At 49.8% G+C, this 22,277-nt stretch overlaps 1 protein-coding gene across 2 annotated transcripts in view; it reads left to right on the top strand.

The window, feature by feature from the left end:
• RUVBL2 (RuvB like AAA ATPase 2) overlaps positions 1-22,277 on the top strand; it is a 27,149-nt gene extending 4,872 nt beyond the window's left edge. Inside the window, exons 3-16 of one of the 2 annotated variants that reach the window (XM_066271586.1) lie at positions 1,338-1,392; positions 5,694-5,749; positions 6,051-6,192; positions 8,708-8,837; positions 8,989-9,055; positions 15,045-15,151; positions 15,239-15,332; positions 15,666-15,789; positions 16,162-16,256; positions 16,347-16,465; positions 20,917-21,036; positions 21,431-21,560; positions 21,924-22,038; positions 22,170-22,277. In XM_066271586.1, coding sequence (XP_066127683.1) covers positions 1,338-1,392; positions 5,694-5,749; positions 6,051-6,192; positions 8,708-8,837; positions 8,989-9,055; positions 15,045-15,151; positions 15,239-15,332; positions 15,666-15,789; positions 16,162-16,256; positions 16,347-16,465; positions 20,917-21,036; positions 21,431-21,560; positions 21,924-22,038; positions 22,170-22,195 — 1,380 coding nt within the window. In that variant the 3' untranslated portion in view covers positions 22,196-22,277. The remainder of the gene's footprint in view (positions 1-1,337; positions 1,393-5,693; positions 5,750-6,050; positions 6,193-8,707; positions 8,838-8,988; positions 9,056-15,044; positions 15,152-15,238; positions 15,333-15,665; positions 15,790-16,161; positions 16,257-16,346; positions 16,466-20,916; positions 21,037-21,430; positions 21,561-21,923; positions 22,039-22,169) is intronic. The other variant, XM_066271585.1, reaches the window with a different exon arrangement.

Here is a 22,277-nt window from a genome sequence, read left to right as displayed (position 1 = left end):
TCGAGCCAGCGACCTTTGGTCCAAGCTGGTGAGCTTTTTGCTCAAACCAGATGAGCCCGCGCTCAAGTTGGCAACCTCGGGGTCTTGAACCTGGGTCTTCCACATCCCAGTCCGACGCTCTATCGATACACTGCGCCACCTTCTGATCAGGCTAGCTTCTCTAATTGAAGGGCCAGGGACACAGGGGGCCTTAGTACCTGCCTTTTTTTTTTTTTTTTAATTTTTTTATTATTTTTTTTTCTGTGTCTTTTTACTATATCCAGTTTATTTATTTTTTTTACAGAGACAGAGAGTGAGTCAGAGAGAGGGAGAGACAGGAATGGAGAGAGATGAGAAGCATCAATCATTAGTTTTTCATTGCACGTTGCAACACCTTAGTTGTTCATTGATTGCTTTCTCATATGTGCCTTGACTGCGGGCCTTCAGCAGACCGAGGAACCCCTTGCTTGTGTCAGTGACCTTGGGTCCAAGCTGGTGAGCTTTGCTCAAACCAGATGAGTCTGCACTCAAGCTGGCGACCTTGGGGTCTCGAACCTGGGTCCTTCCGCATCCCAGTCCTACGCTCTATCTACTGCGCCACCTCCTGGTCAGGCAATACCTGCCTTTTTAATGAGCTCAGCAATTTAGTACATCATTCATTCAAACCCCAAACATTGAGTCTTGAGGTGAACAAGTGAGGTATGGGCTGTGCCCTTCATGGGACACACATCATTGGAGCCAAGAACATTGACCCAACAGTCTCCCCTGTGAAAGAGATTACACAGCACGATCAGACACCTAAGGGAGGCCCTTCCTTTCTCAGGACATCCAGAGACCCTAGAACTAACCTGACAGGGCACAGGTCACAGAGGGCCTCCTTTAATGAGCTGAGCTTGGTCTAACTCAGTAAGGGGGGCAAGGAGAGCAGCTGAACTTGAGGACCTGCATGTGCAAAAGGCTAGTAATAGCCGGGGTGTTGTGGTACAAGGGGACTGGGAAAACAGCAGGCCAGCTTGATGCTCGCTATGCTTTGGTGACTCTTCTTACAATTAAGGCAGGAGGAAGCCGAGAGGACTTCCTTTACCAAATCCTAGACACCAAAATGTGCTAGGGGAAGGAGGTGTGAATGAGACAGACCCAGTCCTCACCTCCCTGGGACTCAGAGTGTAGTGGGGTCAACCAGCCAGCATTAGTTGGTGACAGCCAAGAGGATTGGAGTGGCTGAGGGTGGGCTGTTGGCCTGCTCGTGGGGAGGAGGGGGAGGGACTTTCTCTGGGAGGTGGCAGGAGGGACAGAGGAGAAGTTGGTGGAAACTGGGATAACAAGGGCTCTTCTGATGTTTCTTCCTCCACCCCCAGACGGCCACCACCAAGGTCCCAGAGATCCGTGATGTGACAAGAATCGAGCGTATTGGTGAGTGAATGTGGATCAGGAGCACGACCAGACCCTGCTTGCCTGGTGCACCCCTGAGCAGCCGGCCTGCCTGGGACCCCCGAGAGGCATGCAGCCTGCACACCATCCCCCTGTCTGATGGGAGCGGATCCTGAGTTCTGCTGAGGGGTCAGATGTTACATGGGGCACCGTGCCCGACCCCAATCCCAGGCTGAAGGCTTCACTACCCTGTGGGCTCCTGGGTGTGCCACCATCCAGATTGGAAGTCACACAAGCGGATATTTGCTGAGTGCTTCCTGGGTTTGTGTCTGTACTGAATGTCTCATATGCCCCACACACACTTGGGCATCAGCTCTTTGAGTGCAGGGACAGGGCGTGGCTTACTCCCAGCTGTGTCCCCAGCACAGGACCTGGCAGAGCAGTTGTCAGCAGGTAGCCACTGCATGCATGATTGTACATCCTGTTGCATCCACACAGCCGCCCCACGAGGTGTATGTTGTGGCTCTCATCCCCTTTTATCTGAGGTAATCGAGACTCTGAGCAGTTCAGTCGCCAGTCCCAGCTCACGCAGCCAGTGAGCCGTGGATCCAAAAGCAGGAACTTGGGGTGTAGTTGGGCCAGCAGGGTGCAGCCTTCACAAAGAGCTTTCCTTACAAGGAGGAGACTACACTCGTTTGTTTAGATTTATTCATTCAGTCCAACAGAGGCAGGCATACCTATTTATTGATTTATTTAGTAGCAAGAGAGACAGAACCAGGGAAAGAGATGAGAAGCATCAACTCTTAGTTGCAGCCCTTTACTTGTTCATTAATTGCTTGTCATACGTGCCTTGATGGGGGGGTGTCTTAAGCTGAGTCAGTGACCCCTTGATCAAGCCAGCAACTTTGGGCCCATACCAGCATCCTTGGGCTTCAAGCCAGTGACCTTTGGATTCAAGCAAGCGACCTGGGGTCATGTCTGTGATCCCATGCTCAAGCTGGTGAGCCTATACTTAAGTTAGTGACCTTGGGGTTTCGAGCCTGGGACCTCAATGTTCTAGGTCAGCACTCTATCCACTGTGCCACCACCAGTGAGGTGGCATACCTCATTTTATTGTGCTTTATAGATGTTGCATTTTTTTTCTAATTTAAATGATAGGAGGATAGATAGAGACTCCCTCATATGCCCCAACCAGAATCCCCCTGGCCACCCCCATCTGGAGCCAATGCTCTGCCCATCTTGGACTGATGCTTGTAGCTGTACTATTTTTAGAGCCTGAGGCAGAGGCTCCACAGAGTCATCCTCAGCGGTTGTCACCAGTGCGCTCGAATCAGTCAAGTTACTGGCTGTAGGAGGGGAAGAGAGAGACAGGAAGGGAAGGGGAGGAGAAGTAGATAGTTGCCCTGACCAGGAATTGAACTCAGCACTTCCACACACTAGGTCGACTCTCTACCACTGAGCTAACTGGCCAGGGTGCAGATTTTTTTTTAATAATTATTGATTTTAGAGACAGGATAAAGAGAGAGAAAGGGGAAAAGGAGTAGGAAGCATCAACTCATAGTAGTTACTTCTTGTATAAGTCTTGACCAGACAAGCCCAGGGTTTCAAACTAGCAACCTCAGCATTCCAGGTCAATGCTTTAGCCACTGCACCACTACAGGTTAGGCCTGATGTTGCATTTTTTAAAAGAAATGAAAGGTAAGGCCCTCCACAGAATAAAGATTATGGCTTGCTGAAGGCTTAGATGAAGGTTAGCATTTTTTAGCAATAAAGTATTTTTAATTAAGGTATGTATGATATATCGTGGTTTTGGTTTGTTTTTTGTGTTTTTTTTTTAAGATTTTATTTATTCATCCTGACCGGGTGGTGGCGCAGTGGATAGAGTGTCGGACTAGGATGCGGAAGACCCAGGTTTGAGACCCCGAGGTCGCCAGCTTGAGCGCAGGGCTCATCTGGTTTGAGCAAAGCTCACCAGCTTGGACCCAAGGTTGCTGTCTCAAGCAAGGGGTTACTTGGTCTGCAGAAGGCCCTCGGTCAAAGCACATATGAGAAATCAATCAATGAACTAAGGAACCACAACAAAGAATTTATGCTTCTCATCTCTCTCCCTTTCAGTCTGTCCCTATCTGTCTCTCTCTCTGACTCTCTCTCTGCCACAAAAAAAAAAAAGATTTTATTTATTTATTTTAGGGAAGAGAGAGAGAAGGAGGGAGGAACAGGAAGTATCAACTCCCTTATGTGCCTTGACCAGGCAAGCCCAGGGTTTCAAACCAGCAACCTCAGCATTCCAGGTCGACGCTTTATCCACTGCGCCACCACAGGTCAGGCCAATACATTGTGTTTTTTAGCCATACTAGTACACTCTTAGTAAACTACAGTATAATGTGAACATTGTTTTATATGCAGTGGAAGACCAAAATACTGTGACTCGCTTTATTGAGGCCATCTGGAACCAACCCCACAATATCTCTGAGGTGTGCTCAAAAGGCTTGTGGCTATTAGCATGGGTTCCAGAAGCATACTGCTGGGTGCCAATTTTGTGCCAGATAGTGAGGGACTAGTTGCTCTCTGTACCTCATTTTCCCTACTTCAGTCAGGTAAAGCACTTAACATGCAGGTGCCAATGCTGTCTCAGTACTGCTGGGAGCTGAGGACCCAGCAGACACCAGTGACACCCTATAGCTGCATACAGTCTCTGCTGTTAGGGTGCTCATCTTCTAGCATAGGGCCTGACAAATATTATTTTAAAGGGCCAGATAGTAAATCTGTTGAAAATGTTTAATTCTGCTGTTGCAGTGGGAAAGTGGCCCCAGATAATATGTATAAGCAAATTGGCATGGCTATGCTCCAATAAAACTAATTTTTTTTATTTTGTATTTTTCTGAAGTAAGATGCAGGGAGGCAGAGAGACAAACTTCTGCATGTGCCCAATCAAGATCCACCCAGCATGCCCACAGGGGGATGATGATCTGCTCATCTAGGGCGTCGCTCTGTTGCAACTGGAGCCATTCTAGCACCTGAGGCAGAGGCCATGGAGCCATCCTCAGTGCCTGGGCCAACTTTGCTCCCATGGAGCCTTGGCTGTGGGAGGGGAAGAGAGAGACAGAGGAAGGAGAGGAGAAAGGGTAGAGAAGCAGATGGGCGCTTCTCCTGTGTGCCCTGGCCAGGAATCGAACCTGGGATTCCACATGCCGGGCTGATGCTCTACCACTGAGCCAACTGGCTGGGGCTTTTTTTGTTTGTTTGTTTAAGTGAGAGGAGAGGAGATAGAGAGATAGACTCCTGCATGTGCCCCAACTATGATCTACCCACAATCCCCTCCTAAGGCAGATGCTCGAGTATGGAGCTATTTTTAGCACCTGAGGCTGATACCCTTGGACCAACCAAGCTCTTCTCAGTGCCCAGGCAAATGCTCAAACCACTCGAGCCACTGGCTAAGAAAGGGGAAGAGGGAGAAAAGGGAGTGAGGGAGGGGAAGAGAAGCAGTTGGGCACTTCTCATGTGTGCTCTGACCAGGAATCTAATCAGGCATGTCCATACACCTGGCTGATGGCTCTATTCACTGAGCCACCAGCCAAGGCCATAGTAAACTTTGTTTACAAAAAACAAGTGACTGCACCATGGGCTGCAATTTGCCCAGCCTTGGTCCAGTGTAAAGCATTGAAATCCCAAGTCTTGCCTGACCTGTGGTGGCGCAGTGGATAAAGCGTCAACCTGGAAACGCTGAGGTTGCTGGTTCAAAACCCTGGGCTTGCCTGGTCAAGGCACATATGGGAGTTAATGCTTTCTGCTCCTCCCCCCTTCTCTCTCTCTCCCCCCTCTCTATAATGAATAAATAAAATCTTTAAAAAAAAAAAGAAATCCCAAGTCTTTACCACCCAGGAGCTGTGTGGCCTTGGGCAGGGGACCTAACCTTTCTGAGCCTCCTCCTGAATCCATGTCGATGAAAGCCTGGACCAGTTGTAGAACCTCAGAAGTGCTCCTGGGTGAAAATAGGTGGAACTGCTATTTTTTGGGGTTGCAGGAAATGAAAATAGAACCTGTGAGGTCACTTAGGCCATAAACAGGAAGTAATTGTGATCATCAACCTTCCTGGTTGGTCCTGAACCAATTGTTTGGTTATCCAGCTCTCGGTAACTTGGGTCCTGCTATGATGTATTCTGAGAAGAGCCCCTCTCCTTTACTGAGTATTTGACATGTCCTGCCATCCTTCCAGTGAGGCAGGATTTGGGCCCCTGTTTGACCAAGGAGGAAACCAGAGCTTGATGGGGAAGACTTTCCCCTCAGGCCACACACTGCTATGAGCTGGCCAGTAACTGCCTTCCGTTTCTTTCTCTGCACAGGTGCTCACTCCCACATCCGGGGACTGGGGCTGGACGATGCCTTGGAGCCACGGCAGGTAGAGCCGATCAGGGTGGTATGGGAAGCCAGAGCCATGGAGGCCTCGGGCAGAGGGTATCCAGGGCCCCGAGAGTATAAGGACTGTTCTGTTCTTCCAGGCCTTTAGCTACATATTTATAAAATTCAGCCAAATATAATTTTATTGGTCTTGAAAAAATTGGGGTAAAAAGACTTTTTTTGGCCTTTCCCTGATGTTCTAGCCAACATCTACTTTCATTGCATGAGCCAGCAGCTATAGAAGTGCAGGGTTCGCCCAATGGGAAGTCACCTGCTGTGTCCTCTCGCCTCCCACCCTGTAGGCTTCCCAGGGCATGGTCGGTCAGCTGGCGGCCCGGCGGGCAGCAGGCGTGGTGCTGGAGATGATCCGGGAAGGGAAGATCGCAGGCCGGGCGGTCCTCATTGCCGGCCAGCCGGGCACTGGGAAGACAGCCATCGCCATGGGTAAGAGACCTCTTGGGACAGGAGCTCTCTTGGTCACTGCCACATAATCTCTCCCATGTAAGTTAGAACCAGGTCCAACCACATTTAACTAAAAATGGCTGTGGCTTAACCACACAGAGTTCATTCTCTCACATAGAAGAATCTGAACATAGGCCACTTAGGGCTGTTTAAGCAGTTCCATGAAGTCTTCCACCTTCCTGTCTCAACATTTTCTGCATTTGTCTCTGTGGGCGTCACTTCATGTTCCAGGAGAGTTGCTTGAGCTCCAGCCTTCCAACCCATACTCTATGTAGCAGGAGGAAGAAAGAGGAGTTGCAGTGAAGTTCTACCTCCTAGATGTAGCTCCCTTAAGTACTTGTCTTTGTAGTCCTATGCATTTTTGCTAATTTTTTTTTTTTTTTTTTTTAGCAAGAGCTGGCTATAGTTCTACAGGGACAGACAGGGAAAGACAGACAGGAAGGGAAAGAGATGAGAAGCATCAATTCATAGTTGCGGCACCTTAATTGTTTATGGATTGCTTTCTCATATGTGCCTAGACCTGGGGGCTCCAGCCAAGCCAGTGACCTTGGGCTACAAGCTAGCGACCATGGGCTCAAGTTAGTGATCCTTGCTCAAACGAGATGAGTCCACACTCAAGCTGGTGACCTCAGGGTTTCGAACCTGGGTCCTCCATGTCTCAGTCTGACGCTCTATCCACTGCTCCGCTTCCTGGTCAGGCCTCGAATGGAGTTTTGTTTTTGTTTGTTTGTTGTTGTTTTTTATATATATATATATATTTTTTTTTCAGAGACAGAGTTGAGAGAGGGGTAGACAGGGACAGACAGACAGAGACAGGAACGGAGAGAGATGAGAATCATCAATCATTAGTTGCGACACCTTAGTTATTCATCGATTGATTTCTCATATGTGCCTTGACGGGGGGGGGGGGTGCTACAGCAGACTGAGTGACCCCTTGCTCGAGCTAGTAACTTTGGGTCCAAGCTGGTGAGCTTTTGCTCAAACCAGATGAGCCTGTGCTCAAGCTAGCGACCTCGGGGTCTCAAGCCTGGGTTCTTCGCATCCTAGTCCGACACTCCATCCACTGGGCCATCGCCTGGTCAGGCAGGATTGCTCATATTTTATTGACTAAAACTTAATCATATGGTCACACTCTGCTGCAAGGAAGAATGAAACATTAAAATATGTTTTTAGCCCTGGCCAGTTGGCTCAGCGGTAGAGCGTTGGCCTGGCGTGCAGGAGTCCCGGGTTCGATTCCTGGCCAGGGCACACAGGAGAAGCGCCCATCTGCTTCTCCACCCCTCCCCCTCTCCTTCCTCTCTGTCTCTCTCTTCCCCTCCCGGAGCCAAAGCTCCACTGGAGCAGAGTTTGTCCGGGCTCTGAGGATGGCTCTGTGGCCTCTGCCTCAGGTGCTAGAATGGCTCTGATTGCGGCAGAGCGATGCCCCAAGATGGGCAGAGCATCGCCCCCTGGTGGGCATGCCGGGTGGATCCCAGTCGGGCGCAAGTTTGGAGTCTGTCTGACTGCCTCCCCATTTCCAGCTTCGGAAAAATACAAAAAAAAAAATGTTTTTATATTTTGATTCGGACCATTGCCACCTTATAAAATGGGGGTTCTGGAATAAAGGAAGAAGAAGTTGGCATTGAATAGCCAGCCAGTGGTCTTTTTTGCAATCCGCTAGTGAGTTAAGATTTTTTCACTCATAACTGCCCCTCATCCTCCTTGTTGAACTCCTCTTCCTCCTCCTACCTAAACCCTTCTCAGGCATCTCTTCCTCATTGACCCTTCCTTAACCCTCTTCTCTTCCCACTCTCTCCCACATTTGTGCTCAGACCGAGAGGCCTGGCAGTGAGAATCCCGGTAACTACCAGCATTTCAGTTAAGATGAAGCAGCACTCGTTAAGGACCCAGGTGTGCCAGGCCTCGGACCAGACACTGGGGACACAGAGATGAGTGAGACCCAAGCCCTGACTCTAAGCAGCTTCTTGTCTGGGGGAAGTGGTTGTGGACAGTCCCTCCCAGGTTGACGTGTGCTGTGATGGACAGAGGAGGCTCCGACCCCGCTGGGTGGGGGTCGTGCTGGCAGTTGTCAGGAGAGGTTTCCCAGGAAAGTTATTGCGTGAGCTAAGAGTGTCAGACAGATAACAGGAAGCAAGGTCTCCAGGTGCAGTGTGGTACTTCTGAGAAGGGGGCCAGGAAGTTCCCATTGCACACTGGTCAGGAGGGCTCAGTGACTGCTGTCTATGAGACCTGGCTCAGAGCTGGGCAGACCCCTCAGAAAGGGCTGCTGGGAGGTCATTAGAGGCACAGCCCTGCTGTCACCAGCCAACCCAAGGCCTCATACCATATAGGGTCATAAAGTTGACCCTCCAGACAGTGCAGGTTTCTAATCTAGGCGTCCTGTTAAGGCGTCTGTCTCTGGCTTTCTTGGAGTCACCCCGTCTGCCTTGCAGCATGAAGGGCTGGTGTTACCCGGTGCCAGGGCTGCCCCCACCCACCTGGATTGCCTCCTCCACAGGCATGGCACAGGCCCTGGGCCTTGACACCCCGTTCACAGCCATCGCCGGCAGTGAGATCTTCTCCCTGGAGATGAGCAAGACAGAGGCGCTGACGCAGGCCTTCCGGAGGTCCATCGGTGTTCGCATCAAGTAAGCACAGGGCCCAGTTTGGGGGATGGGGCAGCTCCCAGCAGCTTCGGGACAACCCTTGTCTTGGCCAGTCTGTCCTGTGTCCAGGGGAGTTAACAATTTCCAAGGGCCCAAGTATTGGATGCTCTCTTCAGATATGCTCTCTGGCTAGGGAAGAGACCGAGATCATCGAAGGGGAGGTGGTGGAGATCCAGATCGATCGGCCGGCCACAGGGACGGTGAGTCTGCTCCAGAGTCTGAGCCACCTCCGGGCTGGCGGGCGGGATGTTAAGTTTGCACTGAGCTCAGAATCCCATGCAATGTCCGAGCCACAGATTGGCGCCTCTGTGTGCCTACAGGACGGGCTCATTTGAGCTGACAACAGTCATTAATTTGTGAGGGACACTGAGAGCAGTTAAAACCAAATGGGGGAGGCCCTGGCTGGTTGGCTCAGTGGTAGAGCGTTGGCCTGGCGTGCAGGAGTCCCGGGTTCGATTCCCAGCCAGGGCACACAGAAGAGGCACCCATCTGCTTCTCCACCCCTCCCCCTCTCCTTCCTCTCTGTCTCTCTCTTCCCCTCCTGCAGCTAAGGCTCCATTGGAGCAAAGTTGGTCCAGGCGCTGGGGGTGGCTCTATGGCCTCTGCCTCAGGTGCTAGAATGGCTCTGGTTGCAGCAGAGCAACACTCCAGATGGGCAGAGCATCGCCCCCTGGTGGGCATGCCGGCTGGATCCCGGTCAGGTGCATGCGGGAGTATGTCTGACTGCCTCAAAATACAAAAAAAAAACCAAGTGGGGGAATAAGAAAAGATCTGCAAGTTTCTCACAGTGAATTCCACACACCTGCTACATGGAATTTACACAGCTCGGTACTAAAAGGCACTTCCCAGCCAGCTTGATTGATGGTGGGAGACTCTCTCTTTTTTAAGATTTTATTTATTGATTTTAGAGAAAGGAAGGTAGAAAGGGAGGTAGAAGCAGGAAGCATCAACTTGTAGTAGTTGCTTCCTGTATGTGCCTTGAATGAGGAAGTCTGGGGTTTTAAACCAGCAACCACAGACTCAAGGTCAATGTTTTATCCACTGCACCACCACCTGGTCAGGCTCTTTTTATATTTTTAAGCTACAATTTGTTGGGTGTTTTTTTTTTACCTTTTTGTTGTAAAATAAAACAGATGCAAAGAAACATGTAAAATGCCTGACCAGGTGGTGGCACAGTGGATAGAGTGTCGGACTGGGACGGGGAGGACCCAAGTTCAAAATGCCCATGTCACCAGCTTGAGCTTGGGGTCTCTGGCTAGAGTGTGAGATCATAGACATGTCTCCATGGTCACTGGCTTGAGCCCAAATGTTGCTGGCTTGAGCAAAGGGTTACTCGCTGTGCTGTAGCCCCCCCCCCCCAGTCAAGGAACATGTGAGAAAGCAATCAATGAACAACTAAGGAGCTGCAGTGAAGAATTGATGCTTCTCATCTCTCTCCCTGTCTGTCTGTCCCTCTCTCTGACTCTGTCTCTGTTAAAAAAAAGAAGGAAAGCCTGACCTGTGGTGGTGCAGTGGATAAAGCGTCGACTTGGAAGTGCTGAGGTCGCTGGTTCGAAACCCTGGGCTTGCCTGGTCAAGGCACATATGGGAGTTGATGCTTGTTAATGCTTCCAGCTCCTCCCCCTATCTCTCTCTCCTCTCTCTCTCTCTCTCTCTCTCCTCTCTAAAATGAATAAATAAAAATTTTTAAAAATTTTAAAAAAAGATTTAGAAAAAAAAAGGAAAGAAACAAGTAAAATATGTAGTCTAATATATAAAGCAAATGTAACCCTCATAACCATCATCAAGATCAAAAGCTAGAACTTTTCTTGTCCCAAGCCCCTTCCTCCTTCCTCCTTCCTCCTTCCTCTTTCTACAACTCCCCTCCAGATCTCCCCCACAGAAGCTGCCACCCTCACTCACTATCATATCTTTGTGTTTTGTCAGTTTTGTTGCCCAACTGCATTCTTTTTTTTTTTTCTTTTTTTTTTTTTATTCATTTTAGAGAGGAGAGAGAAAGGGAGAGGGAGAGACAGAGAGGGAGAGAGAGAGAAGGGGGGAGGAGCTGGAAGCATCAACTCCCATATGTGCCTTGACCAGGCAAGCCCAGGGTTTCGAACCGGCGACCTCAGCATTTCCAGGTCGACGCTTTATCCACTGCGCCACCACAGGTCAGGCAAAATCTTTTATTTATTCATTTTTTTTTTTTTTTTTTTTAGAGAGGAGAGGGAGAGAGGGAGAGAGAGAGGAGAGACAGAGAGAGAGAAGGGGGAGGAGCTGGAAGCATCAACTCCCATATGTGCCTTGACCAGGCAAGCCCAGGGTTTCGAACCGGCGACCTCAGCATTTCCAGGTCGACGCTTTATCCACTGCGCCATCACTGGTCAGGCCCAACTGCATTCTTATACACTATAGCTCACACTGTCCATTTTCAAAATTTCATGTCTCTTAAGTTTTTTTCTTCATAATCTGGTTTCTGTTTCATCTCTTTTTTTTTACCTAACAATTTATCTGTCAGTTTCTATTTTTGGATACATCTTCCCTTTAAAAATACAAAATCCACCTGACCAGGCAGTGGCACAGTGGATAGAGCATCAGCCTGGAATGCTGAGGACCCAGGTTCAAAAGCCCAAGGTTATAGGCTTGAGCGAGGGGTCACTGGCTCGGCTGGAGCCCCCCCAATCAAGGCACATGTGAGAAGCAATCAGTGAACAACTAAAATGCTGCAACTATGAGTTGGTGCTTCTCATCTCTCTCCTGTCCAGTCTGTCTCCCTTGCTAAAAATAAAATTAAATTAAAAATTAAAAAGAAAATAAAAAATCCTAGCCTGGCCTGGGATGGTGCAGTGGATAGAGCACCAACCCGGAAAACTGAACTTGCTGGTCCAAGACATATAAAACAAGCATCCAGTGAACAGCTAGAGTGAAGCAACTACTTCTCATTCCCTGCCACCTCCCTGTAAAATCAATAAATAATATCTTTAAAAATTAAAAATAGCCCTGGTTGGATAGGTTGATTGGTACAGGCAAGGCCAACAGTTTTTACCCCTGGGCCAGGTTAGAAAGTAGGCTTTTTTCATGGATCGGACGAAATATTAAAATTAAAAAATGTTGAATACAAAAATGATTTAAGTAAACAAAATTTTTTTATTATGTAATTTGTTTATGAATAAATGTAAGTGAAAAAAATTTTAATATACAATATTATCTTAATAAAAATATATTTTAGCCCTGGCCGGTTGGCTCAGCAGTAGAGCGTCAGCCTAGCGTGCGGAGGACCCGGGTTCGATTCCCGGCCAGGGCACACAGGAGAAGCGCCCATTTGCTTCTCCACCCCTCCGCCCCGCTTTCCCTCTCCGTCTCTCTCTTCCCCTCCCGCAGCCAAGGCTCCATTGGAGCAGGGATGGCCCGGGCGCTGGGGATGGCTCTGTGGCCTCTGCCCCAGGCGCTGGAGTGGCTCTGGTCGCAACATGACGACGCCTTGAATGGGCAGAGCATCGCCCCTTGGTGGGCAGAGCGTCGCCCCTGGTGGGCGTGCCGGGTGGATCCCGGTCGGGCGCATGCGGGAGTCTGTCTGACTGTCTCTTCCCTGTTTCCAGCTTCAGAAAAATGAAAAAAAAAAAAAATGAAAAAAAAATATATATTTTAGCCTGAGTAGGTGGAGGCGCAGTGGATAGAACTTCAGATTGGGACGCAGAGGACCCAGGTTCGAGACCCTGAGGTCGCCAGCTTGAGTGCGAGCTCATCTGGTTTGAGCAAAGCTCACCAGCTTGAGCTCAAGGTCGCTGGCTCCAGCAAGGGGTCACTCGGTCTGCTGTAACCCCCTGGTCAAGGTCAAGGCATATATGAGAAATCAATTAATGAACAACTAAGGAGCTGCAACGAAAAATTGATGTTTCTCATATCTCTCCCTTCCTGTCTGTCCCTATCTGTTTCTCTCTCTGACTCTGCCACAAAAAATATTTTTTTAAATAAAAATGAATTATATACCATATAAATATCCAAACTATCGCAATCAATCAAAACAATATTTAATTAATAGAATGAGCTTGAAGGGGTTATATCGCAAATAAAACAATTATTTCGTTTTACAAACAGCCTGGACTCGTTTTCAGTTATCAACTGCAGCTATTGTCTATGCTACAATGCCACTTGATTCAGCACACTTGACCACAAAAATAACGAATTGTTTGACTTTGGGTGCGCACTGGCAAACTCCGCCTAAAAGAATGTGGGTTTCACATTGCCGCTATATGTCAAACAGTTCATATCGAGTACAGAAGAGTACAAAAGTTGTAAATCTTTTTTTTTGTTTTTTTGTTTTTTTTGTATTTTTTCTGAAGCTGGAAATGGGGAGAGACAGACAGACTCCCGCATGCGCCCGACCAGGATCCACCCGGCACGCCCACCAGGGAGACAGAGAGGAAGGAGGAGGGGGGTGGAGAAGCAAATGGGCGCTTCTCCTATGTGCCCTGGCCGGGAATTGAACCCGGGTACCCCGCACGCCAGGCCAACGCTCTACCACTGAGCCAACCGGCCAGGCCGTAAATCTTTATAATGGAATTTAAAAAAAAAATAAAGAAGTATCGCGAATCCATTTGACCAATTATTGTAAGTTAACCCTAGGTTAGTCACATGTGGAATTCTTTTCCGCGTATCACTATCTTCTTAAATATCTTGATTTCCAATAATCAAAGACGCTTCTGCTTCTGAGTAGCTGAGATTTTTTTTTTTTTTCTTTTCTGAAGCTGGAAACGGGGAGAGACAGTCAGACAGACTCCCGCATGCGCCCGACCGGGATCCACCCAGCACGCCCACCAGGGGCGACGCTCTGCCCACCAGCGGGCGATGTTCTGCCCCTCCGGGGCATCACTCTGCTGTGACCAGAGCCACGCTAGCGCCTGGGACAGAGGCCAAGGAGCCATCCCCAGCGCCCAGGCCATCTTTGCTCCAATGGAGCCTTGGCTGCGGGAGGGGAAGAGAGAGACAGAGAGGAAGGAGGGGGAGGTGGAGACGCAAATGAGCGCTTCTCCTATGTGCCCTGGAAATCGAACCCGGGTCACCCGCATGCCAGGCCGACACTCTACCGCTGAGCCAACTGGCCAGGGCCCTGAGTAGCTGAGATTTTAAAGTCGCAGAGAATATTAAAAATTTAATCACGGGCCGCATAAACTCATTACGTGGGCTGGATCCGCGGGCTGGATTCATGTTGGCCATGCCTGGGTTAGAGCATTGTCCGGAACACAGAGGTTGCTGGTTTGATCCCCAGTCAGGGCACATACAGGAACAGATTGATGTCCCCGTCTCTCTCTCCCTGCCTTTCTTGCTAAAATCAATCAATAAAAAAATTAACAAGTCAAAACCATAATAAAGAAATAAATTCCCATCCCCTTCCCCAGTCCCTTTGTCCTGCTGCCTGCCTGTCCCCACAGAGCGGGCAGCCCACTGCAGAAACAATTGGAGAAACGAGAGGTAGCTGGATGTGCTGGGAAAAGCCAAGCGAGCGCTGGCCTCACCTTGTGAGTTTTTGTTTCCTTGGCTGTGTTCAGCCTACCTCTGTTTTCTAGGTTTGCGATTGACAAAAAACAAAACAAAACACTATTTACTTGGGTATAAAGGAATGCTATCTTAGTGTGACCCCCTTGGCCATTTTGTGGGACCATAGGCTTGTGTTTTTTTTTATAGATGTTATCTTTTAGGGTTTTTTTTGTTTACTGGATTTTTTCATAATAGCTTTGTTGAGGTACAACTGGCATACCATAAACTCACATTGAAAATTTTAGGATATTAAGTTTTGACACGTGTGTGATCATAAAGCCGTCACCACGGTCTTGGTAATGAATGCACCCATCACCTCCCAATGCCTGTTTGTTTTGTTTGTTTTGTTTTTAGAGAGAAAGAGAGGGATAGACAGGCAGGAAGGGAGAGAGATGAGAAGCATCAACTCATAGTTGCAGCACCTTAGTTGTTCATTGACTGCCTCTCCATATGTGCCTTGACCAAGGGGCTCCAGCCAAGCCAGTGACCATGGGGCAATGTCTGTGATCCCACGCTCAAGCTAGCAACCTCAGGGTTTCAAACCTGGGTCCTCAGTGTCCCAGGCCAATGCTCTATCCGTTGTGCCACCGCCTGGTCAGGCCCAATGCCTGTTGGGAAGCTGTATTAGGGAGACATTGTCTGAGCCCCAGCCTGTCATGTCGCCCCTCTCAGGGCTCCAAGGTGGGCAAGCTGACCCTCAAGACCACGGAGATGGAGACCATATATGACCTAGGCACCAAGATGATAGAGTCCCTGACCAAGGACAAGGTCCAGGCTGGGTGAGCAGGGGCGGGGCTGCACCAGACTCCCAGGGTGGTGGAGCTCGGTGCCTTCCTGTCCTCACTCCCACCCTCCTTCCCCTACAGGGACGTGATCACCATTGACAAGGCCACAGGCAAGATCTCCAAGCTGGGCCGCTCCTTCACACGTGCTCGAGACTATGATGCCATGGGCTCCCAGGTGCACTGGGGCTCTGGGGACCCTGCATTCCAGGCACCAGGGTGTCTCCCTGGACCCCCTTGTCACCAGCCCCACATCCCTAGTATTTCTAGTCCTTCCCTATGTACTCGAAGACAGCAAGCGCCCTCAGCTTGGCGCTGTGCTCATGGTCTCCAAGGTCCCCAGGAACCCCTGTATCTCCAGTGCTCTTGAGTTCCTAGTCTTGACTGCCTTCTAGGCTTGGGCTTTCCAGGTTGCCTCCATCTGGATTCCCAGCTCCGTTCCCAGACAGAGCCCCTGTGGGCCCCCCTTCATGTTATCTGCTCTTATCTCCACCAACCCCCTGCCTCATAGACCAAGTTCGTGCAGTGCCCAGACGGGGAGCTCCAGAAACGCAAGGAAGTGGTCCACACTGTGTCCCTGCATGAGATCGACGTCATCAACTCCCGCACACAGGGATTCCTGGCCCTCTTCTCAGGTGATGAACTGGTCCAGCTCATCCTGCCCTCCCCACCATTCTCTCATACCCTCCCCCCCCAGTCTTCCTCAGTCCCTCTAGGCTGTCTTCTGTTCTCCATCAGTGTGTGGTTTGTCTGTCCCCCTCTGTGGCGGAGCCCCTCTCTCAGGTGGTCTGAGGGGGCACGGCCCTGGCCTTTCTCCCTCCCTAGTTCTCTCCTTCCATTCTGGGGACATTTCAGATACCTTGCCCTCCTGTCGCTCTGCCACTCAGGTCTTAGTCTCCCTTCCTTCTGTCCTTCATGCTTCAATTTCCTCTGTCATTGTTCACCTCTGGCCCCAGATCCCTGTCTCTTTTCTGACCACCCCACCACGCTACTCCTGCCTCCCACAGGTGACACAGGGGAGATCAAGTCAGAAGTCCGAGAGCAGATCAATGCCAAGGTGGCCGAGTGGCGCGAGGAGGGCAAGGCAGAGATCATCCCTGGGGTGGGTACTGTGCGTGGCAGCATGGGGTGAGGGCAGTAGGCAAAGAAGGGGCAGAGTGGTGGATTTGACACCCACCCCAATGGCTCCCAGGTGCTGTTCATTGACGAGGTCCACATGCTGGACATTGAGAGCTTCTCCTTCCTCAACCGGGCCCTGGAGAGTGATATGGCGCCTGTCCTCATCATGGCCACCAATCGTGGCATCACCAGGTGAGCTGGCTGCTGGCCCCTCAAAGGCCTATGGGGAAACGGAATGCCCTGGGCAGCAGGTATAGCCACAGGGCAAGCAAGGTATGTTTATAGAGCAGCTTTTTAGGAAGGTTGTGGGCTTAGCTGCCGTAACAAACAGTCTACCCACCTGTTGCATGGCCCAGGAAAGAAGGTGTACTTTTATCTTAAACAAGATAGGCAGGTTGTCAGGGTGGGTAGGCAGCTCTGCTCCACAAGGAAGCCCAGGGACTGTATTTTCTGTCATGTTCTTGTATCCCTTAAGGTATAGTTTCTCAAACTGTGCCAAGGCACCCCAGGATACTGCATAAAGCACAAGAATTCTGTGGGACAGCCTGACATGGTGGTGCAGTAGATAGAGTGTCGACCTGGGAAGCAGAGGTTCCAAGTTTGAAAGCCTGAGGTAGCCAGCTTGAGCGCGGGCACATCCGGCTTGAGCACAGACCTGCTGGTTTGAGCACAGGATTGTTGACATGAGGCCGAGGTTGTTGGCTTGAACCCAAGGTCTCTTTCTCCAAGGGGTCCCTGGCTCAACCTGAGCCTCCCAAAGGCACGTATGAGAAGCAATCAATAAATAACTTAAGTGACTTAGCTTATGAGTTGATGATTCTCATCCCTCTCCCGTCCTGTCTCTCTATCTCTATCTCTTGCAAAAAGCAAAACAAAACATGGAATGCTGAGGTCGCCAGTTCGAAACCTCAGGCTTGCCTGGTCAAGACACATACATGAGTTGATGCTTCCTTCTCCTCCGCCCTGCTCTTCTCTCTTTCCACCAGCCCCCTCTGACTCTCTAAAATGAATTTTAAAAAAAGGATTCTGTGAGACAGTTTATGTTTTTGTTGTTTTTTAAATTTATTGGCTTTAGTTCTTAATTTTTATTGATTTTGGAAAGAGAGGCAGGGAGAAAGACAGAAACATCCATCTGTTCCTATATGTGCCCTGAGCAGGAATCGAACCTGCAACCTCTGCATATTGGAATGATGCTCTAACCAACCAAGCTATCCAGCCAGGAAAATTTAAGTTTTTGAACAATACATACCAAAACGTGTTGGATGCTGCATCATCCACTACAGTTAAGTCAGTCAGATCTAACTACTTAAAATAAATGGAACTTGCCTGACCAGGCGGTGGCGCAGTAGATAGAGCCTCGGACTGGGATGCCGAAGACCCAGGTTCTAGACCCCGAGGTCACCAGCTTGAGTGCGGGCTCATCTGGTTTGAGCAAAGCTCACCAGCTTGGACCCAAGGTTGCTGGCTCGAGCAAGGGGTTACTCAGTCTGCTGAAGGCCCACAGTCAAGGCACATATGAGAAAGCAATCAATGAACAACTAGTGTCGCAATGCACACTGAAAAACTAATGATTGATGCTTCTCATCTCTCTCCATTCCTGTCTGTCTGTCCCTGTCTATCCCTCTCTCTGACTCTCTCTCTGTCTTTGTAAATGAATGAATGAATGAATGAATGAATAAATAAATAAATAAATAAATAAATAAATAAATAAATGGAACTTAGTGTTTCCTCTAGCCTGAAGATACTCTGGAAAAATTCCTGAGAAATGCAGGGCCTTGGGCTGTGATGAAGCTTGGGAACCTCTGTCCTTAGGTGTTGCCAGCACCCCATGCTCTGAGGTCCCCCCATCTGGCTCTCTTCCTCACCTCATCTACGTTTGGCCCAGAGGGAGGGAGAAGGAAGTGGGGAGCCCATAGCCCCCAGTTGGCTGGGGCCCTGAGGCTGCACCCAGCGCTCCCACAGAGACCTTTTCCTGCACTGCTGGGGTACTTGTCTGTGTTCAGTGGCACAGAGGCAGAGGACTGTCATTCCCAATGCTGCAGCCATGTGCCCGCGGAAACTGGCTGGTGGGGCTGGTTATCAGTACAGGGAAGAAAGGGGCATGGCCACCAGAGCAATGGCAGTTTTCCCTGGCTCTGCACTCGGCATTGTTCCAGGGTAAACTGTTCGGAACCTCAAAAGAAGCTTGGGACATAGATATCTTCTCAGCCCCATTTTACCAATGACAGCAAGGCCTGGTGACTTGCTCAGGGTCAAATGTAGGAAATTGATTTCCAGCCTGACCAGGCGGTGGCGCATGTGAGCTTGGGATGCTGAGGACCCAGGTTCAAAACCCTGAGGTTGCTGGCTTGAGTGTAAGCTCACCAGCTTGAGCATGGGCTCACTAGCTTGAGCTCCAAGGTCGCTCGCTTGAGCAAGGGGTCACTGGCTTAGCTGGAGCCCCCCAGTCAGGGCACCTATGAGAAAGCAATCACAATCAATGAAGAATTAAGGGGCCTGACCTGTGGTGGCGCAGTGGATAAAGCATCGACCTGGATGCTGAGGTCGCCAGTTCGAAACCCTGGGCTTGCCTGGTCAAGGCACATGTGGGAGTTGATGCTTCCAGCTCCTACCCCCTTTCTCTCTCTCTCTGTCTCTCCTCTCTCTCTGTCTCTCCCTCTCCTCTCTAAAATGAATAAATAAAAAAAAAGAAGAATTAAGGTGCTGCAACTACAAGTTGGTGCTTCTCATCTCTCTCCCTTCCTGTCTATCTGTCCCTGTCTGTCTCTTTCACTAAAAAAAAGAAAAGAAAATTGATCTCCAAAAGACTGAGGACAGGGAGAGACCAGCTGAGAGTGTTTGTAGAGGCTGCAGCTCAGGCCATGAGGATGGGCACTTGGCACCTTCTGTGAGAGGCCAGAGAGCCAGTCACCCTAGCTACTGGCAGATTCTGTATCTGTGAACCTACTTACTCTCCAAATCTGTAGCCTCCAAATCAGTGTTTGTGACACTTGGTCATTTGCAGACATGTGCAGAGTGACAGAAAAGTTGAGCCACATGATGCAGACGCTCCACTCCACACTAAGTGCAGATAAAGCGATGCTCTGCCTTCTGGTTTTAGTTCGGTTGCTGTAAACGAGTGTCCTTTCCATGATCTATTTAGTGCCGTGTTTGTCACATTCAGTGCTTCTTGTTGGTAATTTTACTGTTTAAAATGGTCTTCACCTATCCTTTGTCTCTAAGGCCAAGAAGGTTGGGGTATATGACAGAGAAAAGGCATCTGTTAGATGAGCTTCATTCAGGCCCAAGTTGACTGTGAGTTCAGTGGGAATGAGTCAATAGTATATTTTAAGTAAGTTGCCTTGAAACAGAAGCATATAGCCTTAGCCGGGTAGCTCGGTTAGTTAGAGAATTGTCCCCAAGCACAGAGGTTACTGGTTCAATCCCCAGTCAGGGCACATACAGGCACAGATGTTTCTGTCTCTCTCCTGCTCTCTCCCTTCCTCTCTCTAAAAATCAGTAAAATATAAAAAAAAAATTATAAAAAAAAATCAATAAAATAAATATTTTAAAAATTATTTAAACAGAAGCTTATAAAACCAGGTAATGATATTTTGGTTGGTTGACAAAAAATATTTTGACCAGCCCTGGCCAGGTAGTTCAGCTGGTTAGAGCATTGTCCTGATATGCCAATGTTGTGGGTTCAATCCCCGGGCAAGGCACAAATAAGAATCAAGCAATGAGCCTGACCAGGTGGTGGTGCAGTGAATAGAGCATCAGATTGGGATGTAGAGGACCCAGGTTCAAAACCCGAGGTCACTTGCTTGAGCGTGGGGTTACTGGTTTGAGCATGAGATCATAGCCATGACCCCATGGTCACTGGCTTGAAACCCAAGGTGTCTGGCTTGAGTAAGGGGTCACTCGCTCTAATGTAGCCCCCCAGTTGAGGCACATATGAGGAAGCAATCAATGAACAACTAAGGTGTTGCAGTGAAGAATTGATGCTTCTCATCTCTCTCCCTTCCTGTTTGTCTGTTCCTATATGTTCCTCTCTGCTCTCTGTCTCTGTCACACACACACAAAAAGAATCAACCAATGAATGCATAAATAAGTGGAACAACAAATCAATGTTTCTCTCCTTTCTCCCTCTCTCCCCCTCTTCCTCTCTGTCTAAAATTTTACATATATATATATATATATATATATATATATATATATATATATATTGTGATCAGAGGCTCACAAGAACCTAACCAATTGTGTATTTCCCTAGGAGCAGTGGTTCAGTGTTTGCAGATTGAGCGTTTTTCCCCATTTTAAGAATGTTACTCCCACCATTAATAAGGATCACCTGTATTTCCTAGCACCTGCATGTGCCAGGCCCTGTGCTGGGCCAAGTGCAGCAGGGAAGTGGGACCTTGATCCAGTAATCCCAGACGTGGGTATGCAGCTAAAACCAGCTGGGCCCTCAGTGAGATTGACGCAGACAGGCTCGGCTGCGCAATCAGGCACTGACACCAGCTGTGAGCTGAAGGTTAAGTGGTATTTGGCCCAGTGAGTGGGCAGTGATGGCAAGGGTGGGTGGGAGGATTCGCAGTAGAAGGAATGGAGAGCCAGGTTCTGGGAGCATCACCCAGACAGCCCTTCCTCCCCCTCCTCCTCAGGATCCGGGGTACCAGCTACCAGAGCCCCCATGGCATCCCCATTGACCTGCTGGACCGACTGCTCATTGTCTCCACCTCGCCCTACAGTGAGAAGGACACGAAGCAGATCCTCCGCATCCGGTGCGGGCAGGGCCAGACGTGGGCCGGAGACACGGGGCTGGTGTCCACTCTGATTTACAAATAGGGACATTGAGATTGGGGGGGGGGATAATGACTGGCCCAAAGCCTCTGGGCCTGCAAGGGGTAGAATCAGGCCTCCAGGCAGTGGCCTCAGATACAGGATGGGGCCATTGTGTGGGAGGGGAGGAGGTACTGATGACTGACATGGAGGGGAGGCATATGTGGGGGAGAATCAGGAGGCCCTGCTTGTGCCTCAGTGGCCCTTCTTGCTCAGCATTCTGCAGTTCTGAAGACACAGACTCCACATGGTCCCCAGGAAGCCCAGGGATAGGGCCAGGGCTTGCTGTAGTCAGGCCTGACCTTGTCTGAGGCACCCGCCCCCACCTGTCTGCAGGTGCGAGGAGGAGGACGTGGAGATGAGTGAGGACGCCTACACGGTGCTAACCCGCATCGGGCTGGAGACCTCACTGCGCTACGCCATCCAGCTCATCACAGCCGCCAGCCTGGTGTGCCGGAAACGCAAGGTCCGTGCCTGAGTGAGCCCTTGGGGACAGGTCGAGTAAGTGACCCACAGCTCCAAGGGCTTTGAGCTGGTTGTTGCATTTAGTCCTGCAACATACGTCTTCAGAGTCAGGGAACTTTGGTCTCTTGGGTTTATTTCTGTGTCTCCTGGCCTGACACAGTACGTGCTCAGTAAAAATCGGCTGACTGCAAGTTGGTACTGTTAAGTCCACTTTACAGAGGAAGAAACTGAGGAATGGAGAGATTGGGCCCTCAGCCAGGTGGTGGTCAGGCGGGATTTGAACCCAAGCAGTGTAGCCCTGGAGTCCCGACCCTGACACTCCTCCCACGGTGGGCCTCACTGAGGTCTCGCCGTTTCCCTTTAGGGCACAGAGGTGCAGGTAGATGACATCAAGCGGGTCTACTCCCTCTTTCTGGACGAGTCGCGCTCCACGCAGTACATGAAAGAGTACCAGGATGCCTTCCTCTTTAATGAGCTCAGTGAGTGACCCCCACCCCCCCCACCACCACAGGCCCCAGGGTTGCCTAACTGGAAAGATGGGAGGGAGCCTGGCCTGGGGAGCTCCAGCCCAGACCTCTGGGCCAGTGACCACAAGGCCTTCTTCCCACAGAAGGTGAGACCATGGACACCTCCTGAGCTGATGTTCCTCCTCATCCCTCCTCCCTATTTTCTACGAGTTCTGACACTGTGACTTTGTATAAAATGGTTCTGAAACGAC

Source organism: Saccopteryx bilineata, chromosome 3, assembly GCF_036850765.1.
Source record: "Saccopteryx bilineata isolate mSacBil1 chromosome 3, mSacBil1_pri_phased_curated, whole genome shotgun sequence".
NCBI lineage: Eukaryota > Metazoa > Chordata > Mammalia > Chiroptera > Emballonuridae > Saccopteryx > Saccopteryx bilineata.
This window is presented reverse-complemented; position numbering and strand designations above follow the sequence as displayed.